This window comes from Chrysemys picta, chromosome 24 (genome assembly GCF_011386835.1).
Source record: "Chrysemys picta bellii isolate R12L10 chromosome 24, ASM1138683v2, whole genome shotgun sequence".
Classification (NCBI taxonomy): Eukaryota; Metazoa; Chordata; order Testudines; family Emydidae; genus Chrysemys; species Chrysemys picta.
In genome coordinates this window covers 8,514,793-8,528,903 of record NC_088814.1, presented here as the reverse complement: position 1 = coordinate 8,528,903, position 14,111 = coordinate 8,514,793, and the positions used below count along the sequence as shown (strand labels likewise).

Sequence of the window (14,111 nt, the reverse complement as noted above, 5' to 3'; positions counted from 1 at the left end):
CTCATACCCTCCACCCACCCACCATAGAATATCAGGGTTGGGAAGGACCTCAGGAGGTCATCTAGTCCAACCCCCGAATGGTGCCATATCCCCCACTCCTATTGGTTCAATGTAGAGTTTGTACAGTGAACCACCAACACCATGATTTACCCTGGTTCAGGTGAAATGTCACAACTCCCAGAGGAACCTTCTTCCTCAGATCCTGCACAAGTGATTTTTCTGATGAGTGCCCCTCTCTTCATGTCCTTAGGCCTGATTATTCCCCTGCTCTCTGATCCTTGTCTTGCTTAATCTATCTATTTTAAATGGTAAATCTGGTACTGTAGAGCTGTAGAACATTAGAGGTATCCTGGCAAGGTCTGCGCTTTGCCTCTCCCACACTGATGGTTCAGCCAATCCCAGCCTTCTATGCCCCATTGGGTCAGTATATTCAGAGACAAGGCGAGGGAATAAATACAAGTTGAAGTTGAAATTTCTTCAAAAGGGGAATTTCACCCCATTTCATCCTACTCCTCCCCCTCGCCTCTACCCTTCTGATTTGAATCCCTGTGCTGCATTCAGTGTCTGCCTTGTATTTGCTGTGCCATCCGTTACCACTCTAGGTTATAACTGTCGTCTTCTCATTCCTTCCAATAGGCAAATGAAGATGTTACCCAAATTGTGGAGATTCTCCCCTCTGGCCCTAGCAAGTGGAACTGGCTGACCAGGCACCTGGTGGAGTTCACTTCTTCTGGGAGTGTTCTTCTATTTGTCACCAAGAAAGCGAATGCAGAGGAGCTGGCCAATAACCTTAAGCAGGAGGATCATAACCTAGGGCTGCTTCACGGTGACATGGACCAGAGCGAAAGGAATAAAGTCATTTCAGACTTTAAGAAAAAGGGGATCCCAATTCTGGTTGCTACTGATGTGGCAGGTAGGGAACAAGTTTCTCATTAAAGTTAATATATACAAGCTGGCAGCTCAACAGAGGGGCCAGTGAATCAGCATAGAAACTAAACGCTGCCACGTGCACAACTGACCCTGGTGAGAGCGACATGGGGGAAATTTGCATGGCAGCTGACTGACCATACTGCAGCTAAATGAAAGACTTTTTTTTCCAGCTTATCATCCAGTATCTTATACAAGATGGACATTTTAATATGATCACATGAAAAATGAGCTAATCAGAGTACTGCTGTTCTGTTTTTGCAGCAACTTTTGTTTTTTGTTCCCCATTTAATGAAAACAAAACCTTTGGAATGTTTTCTTTAAAAATGAATTGTGTTGGGGAGGAAAGGGTGTCATCTTATAGCCCAGAGGTTAGGCTACTGGCTTGTGATGTGAGACACTCAGATTCAAGTCCCTGTTCTGCCTAATTCAGAGCAGAGATTTTCATCCCAGATCACTTCAAATCAGGCCGAGCTGGCACTTGAACCTGGGTCTCTCACATCTCCTGCATCCCAGACCAGTACCCTAACCCCCCCAACATTTTGGCTTCACTGAAATTTCATTTAGGCAAAAATATTCCAACCACCTCTACATACAAGTCCATGTGTACTACCTGTTAGGCTTTCCCTATTGCTCTGTTTCAGGAGGTAGCTAAAGAGGGAGTTTGGACTAGGCTGATGCCAGCAAGCTTTGGGTTCTGATCTACTGGCTTATGTGACCTTGAGCAAGTCACTTCGCCTTTCTGTGCATCAGATTCTGCATCTATAAAATGGCTACCACCCACCTCATGGGACTGTAAGCTCTCTGAGAACGTCAGATGGAAGGGGATAGAGAAATGCAAAGTATTAATACTAACTCTCTCACACACACACACACACACACACACACACACACACACACACACACACACACACACACACACACACACACACACACCACAGCACCTTGCAATTATGTGCATTGCTGAAGTAAACAAAAGGCAGCAGGGTTCCCTTCTATAGCCTTAGGAACAATAGTCAGATGTTTTTCAGAAGAACGCTTTACTGGGAGAGGGGTCTTATTTTCAGTTCTAACAATACTAGACTACAGATCTGCTTGCCAGCTACTCTTAGAAAAAGTTAACTGCTCCCTTATGAAGTATTGACTGTCTGGTAGCTTAAAATCAGTTAGGACCCTACGTAGTCTTCTAGGAGTGGGGAAACAGACATCCAAAACCTTCAGGAAAACTGCTTTTAGATCCTGGACTTTTGACTAAAACAAAGTGTTGTGTTTTATCTGCTGTATCCTCTAATAAGGCACTCTTCCTCACCCTTAGAGGGGACATGCTTGACTGAATGGGTCTCTTCCATCTCTAATGTCCATGATCCTGTTAACCTGATGTGTAGGATGTGTGTTGCTGTCAGTGGATGTCATTAAACTTCAGCTAACCAGTGGTTTCAGCTATAACAGGGCTGTAGTCTAGTGCAAAGCTCTCTCTTGTTTGAGCTGTGTAAAGTGGCCCAGGTCCATCTGGATGGGATTTGTTCGTGTTAATTCAAGAGAATCGTCATGTTGCTCTGTGTTACAGCTCGTGGTCTGGATATTCCTTCCATTAAGACGGTGGTCAATTACGATGTGGCTCGTGACATAGACACCCACACGCACAGAATTGGACGTACTGGCAGGGCTGGTGAGAAGGGAATAGCTTACACTTTACTGACTCCCAAGGATAGTAATTTTGCTGGTGATCTTGTCAGAAATATGGAAGGAGCCAATCAACATGTTTCAAAAGAACTCTTGGACCTCGCAATGCAGGTACAAACAAAAACATCTCTCTCGGCTAGGGGGAGCATCGTCATTCAGTGGGTAGAGTTGGGCAAGGGGGAGATGAGGAGTTCAGGAATATAGTCCTAGCTCCGTCACAAACTTGCTCTATTACTTTTTGTCTCACTGTCTCAATTTCCCTACTGTAAAATGTAAAAATCATACTTGTCCACCTTTCAAGGGTTTGTGAGGCCTAAAAAGACTGATAGTGCCAAGGAAGCCAGGATGTGCTGATTCCAGCTGAGCACTGCATGGGTTTAAAGAGGCTTATTACGATCAAATCCTCGCACACTTTCTGTCTTTATGGCAGGCACCTAGAAAATGTGGCTTAATTGAGAGTTGTGCAAGGCAGCCATTGCAGAGACATCTGCTCTGTGAGCTAGTTCTTACCTGTTCATAGTATCTGCTCAGCAACACTGTCTGTCCAAGCTATGCTGGCATTTCCACAGAAAGCGTGCTTGATAGTCAGGGTTGTACCATTGCATTCTGGAATTCCTTAAGTACTTTTCCCATACTTCCCAGCACATCTGCTGGGGAGCAGGAGGTTTGGGATAATTTTGGGATGGCGTTAGTATTCTCGTGGCTTCATCTCTACATAGGTTAGACATTGTATGAGTAAATATTTTGGAAATGTCTAAAAGGCCCAATTTCCAGTGTGACTTAGAGTAGGGCAGTGGTCCCCAATCTTTTCCTCTTGGTGCGCCCTTCCCTCTCCCCACCCCCCCTCACCCCCGGTAATAGAATGTGCCTGGGGCCCCACCCCTCACTGGTTAGGGAGCGGAGTTGCGGCCAGGCTGGAGGCAGTGTCCGGGAGCTGGGAGTCAAGAGTGGGGCAGGGAGTCTGGGAGTAGGCCCCAAGAGCAGAACCATGACCCCAGCTACAGCCAGAGGCTGGGGGCAGGGCCGGAGCTGGGGGCAGAGCGAGGCTGAGGGGTGCTCCCTCATGGCTGCTGTCATGGGCCCTGCCGTGCCTCCCCGGACGTTCCTCTATGCCCCCTAGGACAGTTTGTGGACCACTGGAGTAGGGAGAGTTAGTCCAGTGACTTTCAACAAGGCTTAGGTTCCTGGGCTCACTTTTGAAAATGGGACTCAGGCTCTTAAATCGCTTAAGCACGTTTGAAAATTTTACCTTACTGGTTCCATCAGACCGAGCAAACCAAGCCAGGCATTTGGCAGGTACAACCAGTTATCATAAAACCCTGGGACAGTGCTTGTGTGTAGACATAAAGCTTTGCAAGCTCAAGGTGTTCCAAGTAACTGGGGCAGCACCTTTTTGCCTTCGATACCTTAGTTTCTGCTTAGCCTGTTGCTGGGGTGAATTGATAGGCTCAGTGGATCCTAACAGTGAAGTGTGGAAGGCCATAGACCTCCCATGGTGAAGGTCATTAGAGAATGTCTTTGTTCCTGTATTTTTACAAGAGAAAAAACAAACCGTGAACATGGCATAAGAGTTTAATAAAGAAAACCAGTGCTCACAAGATGCATAACATAGAGGAAGCCTCCAGTCACAAACAGGGCACGATGCCATCTGCAATTTAGTTTCAGTACAGCTGTTTCCCCCATCCCATCAACTTGTGACAAGGTCTGTTTTGGGACAGGAAATAGAGATGGTTTATGTTTTTCTTTCAAAACGATCAAACTAAACCTCTCTCTTCTCACGCCTGCATTATTGCGCTATTTTTTCTGCATGTCAAGTAGTTGTCTTTGTTTCATACAGAATGCCTGGTTCCGGAAATCCCGTTTCAAGGGAGGGAAAGGCAAGAAGCTGAACATCGGCGGTGGTGGCTTAGGATACCGCGAGCGCCCTGGCCTGGGTTCCGATGGCTCTGTAAGTAGAAAACTTTAGGGGGCTATTTTCAGAGCCCTGAAACTGTTAAACTTAAAATTGGCATCTCTTATCATGAAAATCCAGGCTAACATTGGCGCGTAACTCCACAGGGCCTGTACACAGGATTCAGCCTATCCGGTTTCAGACTGTTGCGCAGCTCAGAATCTTTGAGATTCAAACGTATCCTAGAAAACTCCTTGTACTTGCCTTGGTGGCTTTATTTAGAGCCACAGAGTAGGTCTGAGAGGGATGTAGTTCTAATTTGACTTGCCTTTCCCTGAAGTCGACATTCAGCACAAAACTTGTACCTTCTGACTGGTCCCGGGAGTGGTGATTGCTCCACAAGAACAGGATATAGTTGAGCCGAGAAGCTGTGCACAGGTTGGTTCCTGACAGCAAAAGATTTATGGAATTCCTTTAGACTGATTGGGAACAGTCATTAGAGCCCTGTCTGTGCTAGAAAAACGACTCGTTGCTGCCCAGAGGGTCTGCCACAAGTGTCGCTGAGCTGGCACTGAGCACAGTTAACTGGAAAAATATTGATGATGTACCATGTGCAGCACCAGTACAATAACCAGGGTCAAGGCCTGGTCAGCTAGTGAAGATTTTTGTTTTTGTCTACTCTTCCAGCGAAATCATATTCAGCCCTGCTGCAGCTGCAGCTGTTGCTTAGGCCTACATAATCCCAACTATACATAGAAAACTATGGGGACTAAATTAGCTGTAGTCACTGTGGATAGTTCTCTGAAAATATCCACTCAATGTGCAGTGGCAGTTAAAAAAGCTAACGGACTTTTGGGAATCATCAAGAAAGGGATAGAAAGAAAACAGAGTATATCATATGGCCTCTCTATATATTCATGGTACGCCCACATCTTGAATACTGCGTGCAGCTGTGGTCGCCCCCTCTCAAAAAAGATATCTTAGAATTGGAACAGGTTCTGAAAAGGGCAACAAAAATTATTGGGGTATGGAACAGCTTCCATATGAGGAAAAATTAAAAAGACTGAGACTCTTTAGCTTGGAAAAGAGACGACTAAGGGGGGATATGATTGAGGTCTATAAAATCATGATGGGTGTGGAGAAAGTAAATAAGGAAGTGTTATGAGAAGGAGTAAATAACAAGAACTAGGGGTCACCAAATGAAATTAATGGGCATCAGGCTTAAAACAAACAAAAGGAAGTATTTCTTCACACGACGACAGTCAACCTGTGGAACTCCTTGCCAGAGATGTTGGGAAGGCCAAGACTATAACAGCGTTCAAAAAAGAACTAGATAAGTTTCTGGAGGATAGGTCCATCAATGGCTATATTAGCCAGGATGGGCGGGGATGCTGTCCCTAGCCTTGGTTTTGCCAGAAGCTGGGAATGGGTGACTGGGGATGGATCACTTGATGGTACCTGTTCTGTTCATTCCCTCTGGGGAACCTGGCACTGGCCACTGTCAGAAGACAGGATACTGGGCTAGATGGACCTTTGGCCTGACCCAGTGTGGCCATTCTTATGTTCTTATGGAGACTTGTAAACAGGGCCCACGTGACAGGCAGGGACCGGTTTTAAGGGGACTCTTCGGCTCTGGATTCATGCTCACCTCTCCAGGGGTGGAAATGAGAATATCCCACAAATATCTGTTTACCTGAGTTAAGGGTGAGCCTTCAGATAAAAATTTTTTTTTCTTTCCCTTCCCACTATTAACTCTGTTTTTTTCTTTATGGACAACTCCATCTGGTGGTAATGTTGCCTAGAGGTTAGAGCAGGGGACCGGACTCCTGAGTTCTAATCTTGGCCATTTCAACCATCAGTAAAGTGGGAATGACCCTGCCTCACAACGTAATATCTTTTATTGGAGTATCTTCTGTTGGTGAGAGAGCAGAAGTTGGTCCAATAAAAGATATTACCTCACCCCCCTTGTCTTTCTAATTTACTGGCACCAGCACAACTACACTGCATACAATCTCAGGGCTGTTGAGAGATCTTCAGGGGAAAGGCACTATAGTGCAGAGTAGCATCCGGTCCCTGAGTTTGGAGGTAGGACGAGGTGAAAAGTGTGTAGTTTAGAGAGAGATGGTCAGTTTCCCTTTTGCTTTCTCCTCAGGACCGTGGGAGCAGCAGCAGCAATGTGATGAGTAACTATGAAGCGTACAAGCCATCCACTGGGGCAATGGGAGACAGACTGTCTGCAATGAAAGCAGCATTTCAGGTTTGTTTGATCGCTCATGTTCCCTAGATCAAAAGAAGAGCTCATGAAGTAAACACTGGACTTTTTACTACTGATCAGAGACCAAGCTATGGGCTTAGTTTTCTGGAGGGGCAGCGACCCTGTTGACTTCAGTATGAGTTGGGTACTTAACACCTGAAAATCTTGCCTTTCTCTGTCTTTAATTCTGAGTGGATACGCTGCCCGTCATACAAACAGAATACATGTCCTGTGCTATTCGCACCACCTCTTCCTGACTAGTTTCCTTGTGCAGTAAAACTGGGAAACTATCATGGATTGAGAGACTTCACCAGCAACCTGTTCTGGAAACTTTAAAATACGCTTTTACAATTCAGTGCCTCTTGCCGCTTATTACTATTGCTTGTGTAGTGAAAACTTCCATTCCCTGCATTTTGTTCTGTGGTGTGGGTGCTCTACGCATCCCTTCAGGAACTATTCCTCAGTAGTGCAATCCCGCGGTTTGATTGCTGTCAGGGAACTGGAGTCTTTGGCATATCGTCCACATATAACTAAATTCTTGGGAACATTCTGGCATCCTGTTGCAGTCGTGAGCAGAAGAGTTAATTAAGGGTTCTGAATGACAGGTTATACAGAGCAACTTTACCATGCATCTCCTGTTTGCTGGTACTCATTTGACCAGTGCAGTGGCATTACAGGATTGCCTTTGCTTTCCATTCTCCGTCTGGGCTCTGTTCCCCAGTATCAGACATGTCCTACATCATTAAAGGAGTCCCCTTTCTTTCCTGTCTTCTGTGTAGATTGCTTGGCACCAGTGATGTACTGGAAGTTGTAAGAGTTAATGAGATAGACAGTCCCTTCACTACAGAGTGTACAAACAAACTCCATAATAGAGAAGTCCCCTTCTTTAGCTCAACATATATTTGTATGTACTGCCAGCAGGTGTGTGCTTTAATTCACTCTTGTTCAGAAGCACTAAACTAATGTTATCTCTCAAAGACCAGCTTCTTAGAGGAGCCCCTTTCACATAGGACATCCCCAGAGTTCAGGCCAGAGCTATGTGTGCATTTGCAAGTTCTGTCACTGTGTATTGGCTAACACTCTTTTTCTCTACTTCCTGCAGTCACAATACAAGAGCCACTTTGTTGCTGCCAGCTTAAACAACCAGAAGACTGGTAGCTCTGCTGCTGGGGCCAGTGGATGGACCAGCGCTGGGAGCTTGAATTCAGTACCAACAAATTCAGCACAGCAGAATGCAGCAAGTCCTGACAGTCCGATTGCCGCTGCTGCAGTAAAGGGAATCCCAGGCTTTACCAGTGCTGGGAACCTGAGCAGTGTACCTGTCTATCCAGGGGTTGGAATTCAGGGATACAATAGCACAAGTGCCAGCATCAACAGCAGAGAAGGTGGCAATGGCGGTGGTGGAGGAGGAGGAGTTGGCGGCGGCGGCGGCAGCAGAGAACGATACAGTGACAACAGAAGCAATCGCCACAATGACAGTCCGGCGCGCCATGGAGATGGTAATGGTCGCCACAGTGACAATCAGCGCCATGGAGATGGTGGTGGTCGCCACAGCGATGGCTATCGCCAGGGAGACAACCGCCATGGGGACAGCCACCGCCACAGTGAAAGCCGCCACTCTAGTGGTGGAAGCAACAGTAGCCGACATGGTGACGGCCGCAATAACGGTGACGGCCGCAATATGGGTGACGGTAGGAACAACGAGGGTAGAAACAACGAGAGCAGGATCAATGAGAACAAGAAAGATGGCAGCAACCGGGACAGCAAGACGGATGGTTTTGCTGTCCCCGAGCCCCCAAAGCGCAAGAAGAGCCGATGGGACAGTTAAAAGCTGATGCATCGTAACCTGGGATCCACACAGGCAGTGATGTCTTTTTAAGGAAGATCTTGGGTTTTGATAACTGGTTATTGAGGAGAGGGGAAGGAAACATGCAAACTTCCCATGTGAGTCGGTGTTGGTACATCTGCAGACAGCTTCACTCTAATGACGTGTAAACACAATGCTTCTGTCAGAGAGAAATCATTTTTATAAAACTCCTGGGTTCTGCGTTTAAAAATTCGTCCACTCAAGTGACTTTTTGCTGGATTTAAAAACCGATCTCGTTAGCAGGAAAGAGGCCGTTTGTTCCACACACTGAGAACATTAAGAAACTGTCGTCCATAAAAGTTTAAGGTAGTCTGTTTTCTTTAATCAATGTAGATGTTAAAAGCCAGTCCATCTAGAGATGCTCAGGACGCACCTGTTTAAGCATAATCTTTCAATGAGTTGCGTGATACCAAGGTCTCCGATCTATTCCTCTCCCATATTCTCATCCAGCCCCCACATAATTTGGTCTCAAAATCATCTCCCTAGTTAAGAATGTATCCATGTGTCGCTAATGGCCATATATAAAAGGTTAATTTCATCAAGCAGTTTAAGGGATTCTTGTCTGGTCCAGTTTACCATAATTCTACATGTAATGTAGGACAGAAACCCTAGCCAGTTTGTAGCAAATGAACTGTTGCCTTTGCACCAGCTGGCTTTTATTTTTGAAAGAACCCCACTTACGTAACAACCTTCATCTTCGTGGAAGCCTGCATAGCGAGCGTGTATCTCTGTTGTGCCCGTTCTCTCACTGAGAGAGGACTAATTGCTTTCTCAGAGAAAAGGGAAGCCCTTTGATATATGCCACTTTAATCATGGTCCAGTGTCCCTTTATGAGACAAGACTAACCACAGGGGAGGGGAACTTGTTCTTCAATCCAGGGACCTGCTGCTGATAAGCCTTTAGGAAGAACCTATAGAAGTAAGTAGTAAAGTGGGATGGCTCAAAAATTGCCCAATATCGGAGACTTATAGTAAAAATGTAAAATCTCGCTTGACTGATTTTAACTCTTAACTGCTGTCGTGTGTATTCCCTGGGTCCCCCCCCCCCCCCCCTTTTTTTTTTTTTGCCATAATGGTAGGAGAAAAAAAACCCTTTTTGCTGAAACAGTTCTGTTCTCGTCTCTATCTTGTTTCTACAAAGAGAAGTATCGGAAACTGTCAGGTTTTTGTGACATTGTGACGTTTTCTTTATCAGCTGTTCATTTACTTTCTGCTTGCTCTAGTAAATGTTTTATTATTGGGATACGTACCTAGCATGTGCCTCTTTTTTTTTTCTCTCCGACCCATCTGTTCCTCTTCAGCTGTTTTGGGATTTGGATAGAGACCTAGCTGAACTACAGACTTTCTATACACCCTTTTCATCTAAATCCTAAAATGGATGAACTAGAGTGCCTGGCATTAAATGAGGATATTGATATATAATAGGCATTGCAGAAACTTGCTGGCATGAGGATAATCAATGGGACAGGGTAAGATCAGGATACAAAATATATAGAAATGACAGTAGATCATGCTGGTGAAAGAGTGGCACTATATAAAGCATAAGGTCAAATAAAGTCAAAATCCTAAATGAATTGAATTCTTTCCCAGGTGTCTGGCTGGTGGGTCTCGCTCACATGCTCAGGGTCTAGCTGATTGCCCTATTTGGGTTCGGGAAGGAATTTTCCCCAAGGTCAGATTGGCAGAAACTGGGGCAGGGGGTTGCCTTCCTCTGCAGCAGGGGGCATGGGTGAGGTTTAAACTAGTGTAAATGGTGGATTCTCTGTAACTAGAAGTCTTTAAATCATGATTTAAGGACTTCAGTAACTCAGCCAGCGGTTAGGGGTCTCTTACAGGAGTGGGTGGGTGAGGTTTTGTGGCCTGCGATGTGCAGGAGATCAGACTAGATGATCACGCTGGTCCTTTCTGACTTTAAAGTCTATTGTACCACAGTATCTCTATGGATAGAAATTTCATGCTTAAACAATAAGAGTATAGCAGTAGGAATATACTACCGATCACCTGACCAGGATGGTGGTGGTGATTGTGAAATGCTCAGGGAGATTAGAGAGGCTACAAAGGCAGAAAACAATAATAATAATAGGGGATTTCAACTAACCTCATATTGACTGCATATCTGGAAGGGATGCAGAGATAAAATTTCTTGATACCATTAATGACTGCTTCTTGGAGCAGCTTTTCTTGGAACCCATAAGGGGAGACAATGCTTGATTTAGTCCTAAGTGGAGCACGGGATCGGGTCCAGGAAGTGAATATAGTTGAGCCACTCAGTAATAGAAACCATAATCTAATTAAATTTAACATCCTTGTGGAGGGAAAAAAACAAAAAGACCAAAAAACAGCAAAGTAAACGTTGATTAGAGACAGAGGCATCCTTTAAAATTGGAAGTCAGAGCATACTAAATAAGGAAAATATAGAGGAGCACAAACTCTGGCAAGTCAGGTGTAAAAGTATAATAAGGTAGGCCAAGAAAGAATTTGAAAATCAATTACCGAAGGACATGAAAACTAACAGCAATTTTTTTTTTTTAAGAACATCAGAAGCAGGAAGCCTGCCAAACAGTCAGTGCGTCCACTGGACAATTGAGGTGCAAAAGGAGCACTCAAGGCAGACAAGGCCTTTGCAGAGAAGCTAAATTAATTATTTGCATCAGTCTTCATTGCAGAGGTTGTGAGGGAGATCCCCACTCCCAACTGTTCTTTTTAGGTGACAAATCTGAGGAACTGTCCCAGAGTGAGGTGTCATAGAGGAGATTTTGGAACAAATTGAGAAATTAAACAGTAATAAGTCACCAGGACCATATGGCATTCACCAAAGAGTCCTGAAGGAACTCAGATATGAAATTGCAGAACTACTAACTGTGGTATGTAACCTATCGCTTAAATCAGCCTCTGTACCAGGTGACAGGAGCATAGCTAATGTAATGGCTATTTTTAAACAAGGCTTTAGCGGCAATCCTGGCAACTACAGGCCAATAAGCCTAACTTCAGTACCAGGCAAATTGGTTGAAACTATAGTAAAGAACAAAATTATCAGACACAGAGATAAACACAGTATGTTGGGAGAGTCAAGATGGCTTTTGTAAAGGGAAATCATGCCTCACCAATCTACTAGAATTCTTTGAGGGAATCAACAAGCATGTGAAAAAGGGTGATCCAGCTCATACAGTCTTCTTGGACTTTCAGAAACCTTTGACAAGGTCCCTCACCAAAGACGCTTAGGCAAACTAAGCAGTCATGGAATAAGAGGGAAAGTCCTTTCATGGATCAGGAACTGGTTAAAAGATAGGAAGCAGAGGGTAGGAATAAATGGTCAGTTTTCACAATGGAAAGAGTTAAATAGTGGGGTCCCCCAAGGATCAGTACTGGGATCTGTGCTGTTCAACCTATTCATAAATTACCTGGAAAAGGGGGTGAGCAGTGAGGTGGTAAAATTTGCAAACACAAAATGATTCAAAATAGTTCAGTCCAAAGCTGATGGGGAAGAGTTTCAAAGGGATCTCAAAACTGGTGATGGGGAAACAAAATGGTAGATGAAAGTCCATGTGGATAAGGGCAAAGTAATGCACATTGGAAAAAAAATAATCCCAACTATACATACAAAATAATGGGGTCTAAATTAGCTGTTACTGCTCAAGAAACAGAACTTGGAGTAGTCATGGATAGTTCTCTGAAAACATCCACTCAGTGTGCAGCAGCAGTTAAAAAAGCGAACAGTGTGAGGACCTATTAGGAGAGGGATAGATGATCAAACAGAAAATATCCTAATGCTGCTACATAAATCCATGGTATGCCTACACCTTGAATACTGCGTTCTGTTCTGATTCCCCCCCAAAAAATATATTAGAATTGGAAAAGATGTAGAGAAGGGCAACAAAAATCATTAGAAGGATGGAACATACCAGGAGAGATTAAAAAGACAGGCTGTTCGGCTTAGAAAAGAGACATTTAAGAGGGGATGTGATAGAGGTCTATAAAATCAAGAATGGTATGGAGAAAGTGAATAGGGAAGTGTTACCCCTTCAGGTATCCTGAGAACTAGGTGTCACCTGATTAAATTAATTGGCAGCAGGTTTTAAACGAGCATAAGGAAGTACTTCACACAATACACACTCAACCTGTGGAACTCATTGCCAGGGGGTGTTGTGAGGACCAAAAAAGAATTAGATAAGTTCATGGAGGATAAATTCATCTGTGGCTATTCACTAAGATGGTCAGGGATGCAACCCAATGCTCCGGGTGCCCTAGATCTTCCATAGCCAGAAGTTGGGACTAGATGACGGGGATGGATCACTTGAAATTGCTCTGTTCTGTTCATTCCTTCTGAAGCATCTAGCATTGGCCACTGTGGGTGACCAGATGCTGAGCTAAATGGGCCCTTGGTCTGACCCAGTATGGCTATTCATATATTCCCCCTTCTTCCCCAAAAGTCGACTGGGTTTTAGTAAAGGGTGAGAGGAATTTTTTTGTTTCTCCTGTAACATTCTGATGGAAGGTGCTAATCACCTTACAAACATTAAGAATCAAAGCCCGTGATCTAGGATAGGCCTTGTCTCCATTTTACAGCAGGGGAAACTAAGGCACAAAGTGGCTTTGACTTGCCCAAGTCATACATCAAGTCAGCTGGGAGCAGAACCCCAGCATCCTAACCCCCACTTCCCTGCTCTGGCTTGTAGACAGTTTAAGCTAAGACACCTATCTTATTACCTAGGCACCTTAGTATCTTAGTCTGGCCTGGCCTTCAGAATAGTTTCTGATGAGATGTTATCTAACCACCGTTCTCTTTCATCAAGACAAGCGGAGTTCGCAAAGCTTTCCTCAGAGCTGCCAGCCAAAAGAGAGCAGATCAGACTGAGCCGAAAGACTGACCTGAGCCCCTCTTTGGGGCTCTGCCTAGGAACTGATGGTTCTGGTTGAAAGGGAGCACCACCATCGGGGCAGCCTCCCAGACCACTTAAATGGAAGCCTTGAAGTCTACACACCATGAGTCTAAGCACAAACCTTTGTATTGGCTCCGGCTGCACTCGGCCAGGTTCCAGCTGCCTGGAGGAAAGGGGCATGACAAAGGTTCAGTATGGAGAATGAGGAGATCTGGCACTCCAGGGGTGCATGGGCGCGATGGCTGGAGTGCAGGAGCTCTTGCCATGATTTGCATTCCCTAATGCTACTCAGTGCCTCCTCACACTCTGCATCTTTGAAGTATTGTACAAACCATGGCAGCTCAGTGCTAGGAAGTTTCCATTTGCATCCCCCCGCTCTGTTACCCTCCCTTCTTGGGGCTCAGCTTGTGGTTGCAGGACCAAGCCGTGGATCTTCTGTTTCTCTCCTTTTTCATCCTGCCCCTTTACCTTTTTGATACCACTATTGAAATTCCTCACTGTGGTCTCTAGGCTACCAGAGGCCTCTCAGCTTTCAATGAGCAAATACCGAGCAGTGCCAGGGAACTATAAAAGTCAGCTCGCAGGCTTGTGTTAGATCCACAAAAGGGCT

General features: G+C 45.0%; 1 protein-coding gene across 6 annotated transcripts in view; it reads left to right on the top strand.

The window, feature by feature from the left end:
* Positions 1-9,866, top strand: part of DDX42 (DEAD-box helicase 42) — a 34,573-nt gene extending 24,707 nt beyond the window's left edge. For all 6 annotated transcript variants that reach the window (XM_065578031.1, XM_065578028.1, XM_065578030.1 and 3 more), the window contains 5 exons: positions 637-913; positions 2,495-2,721; positions 4,448-4,558; positions 6,654-6,758; positions 7,858-9,866. In XM_065578031.1, the coding sequence (XP_065434103.1) occupies positions 637-913; positions 2,495-2,721; positions 4,448-4,558; positions 6,654-6,758; positions 7,858-8,583 (1,446 nt within the window). In that variant the 3' untranslated portion in view covers positions 8,584-9,866. The remainder of the gene's footprint in view (positions 1-636; positions 914-2,494; positions 2,722-4,447; positions 4,559-6,653; positions 6,759-7,857) is intronic.
* Positions 9,867-14,111: the final 4,245 nt, after the last annotated feature.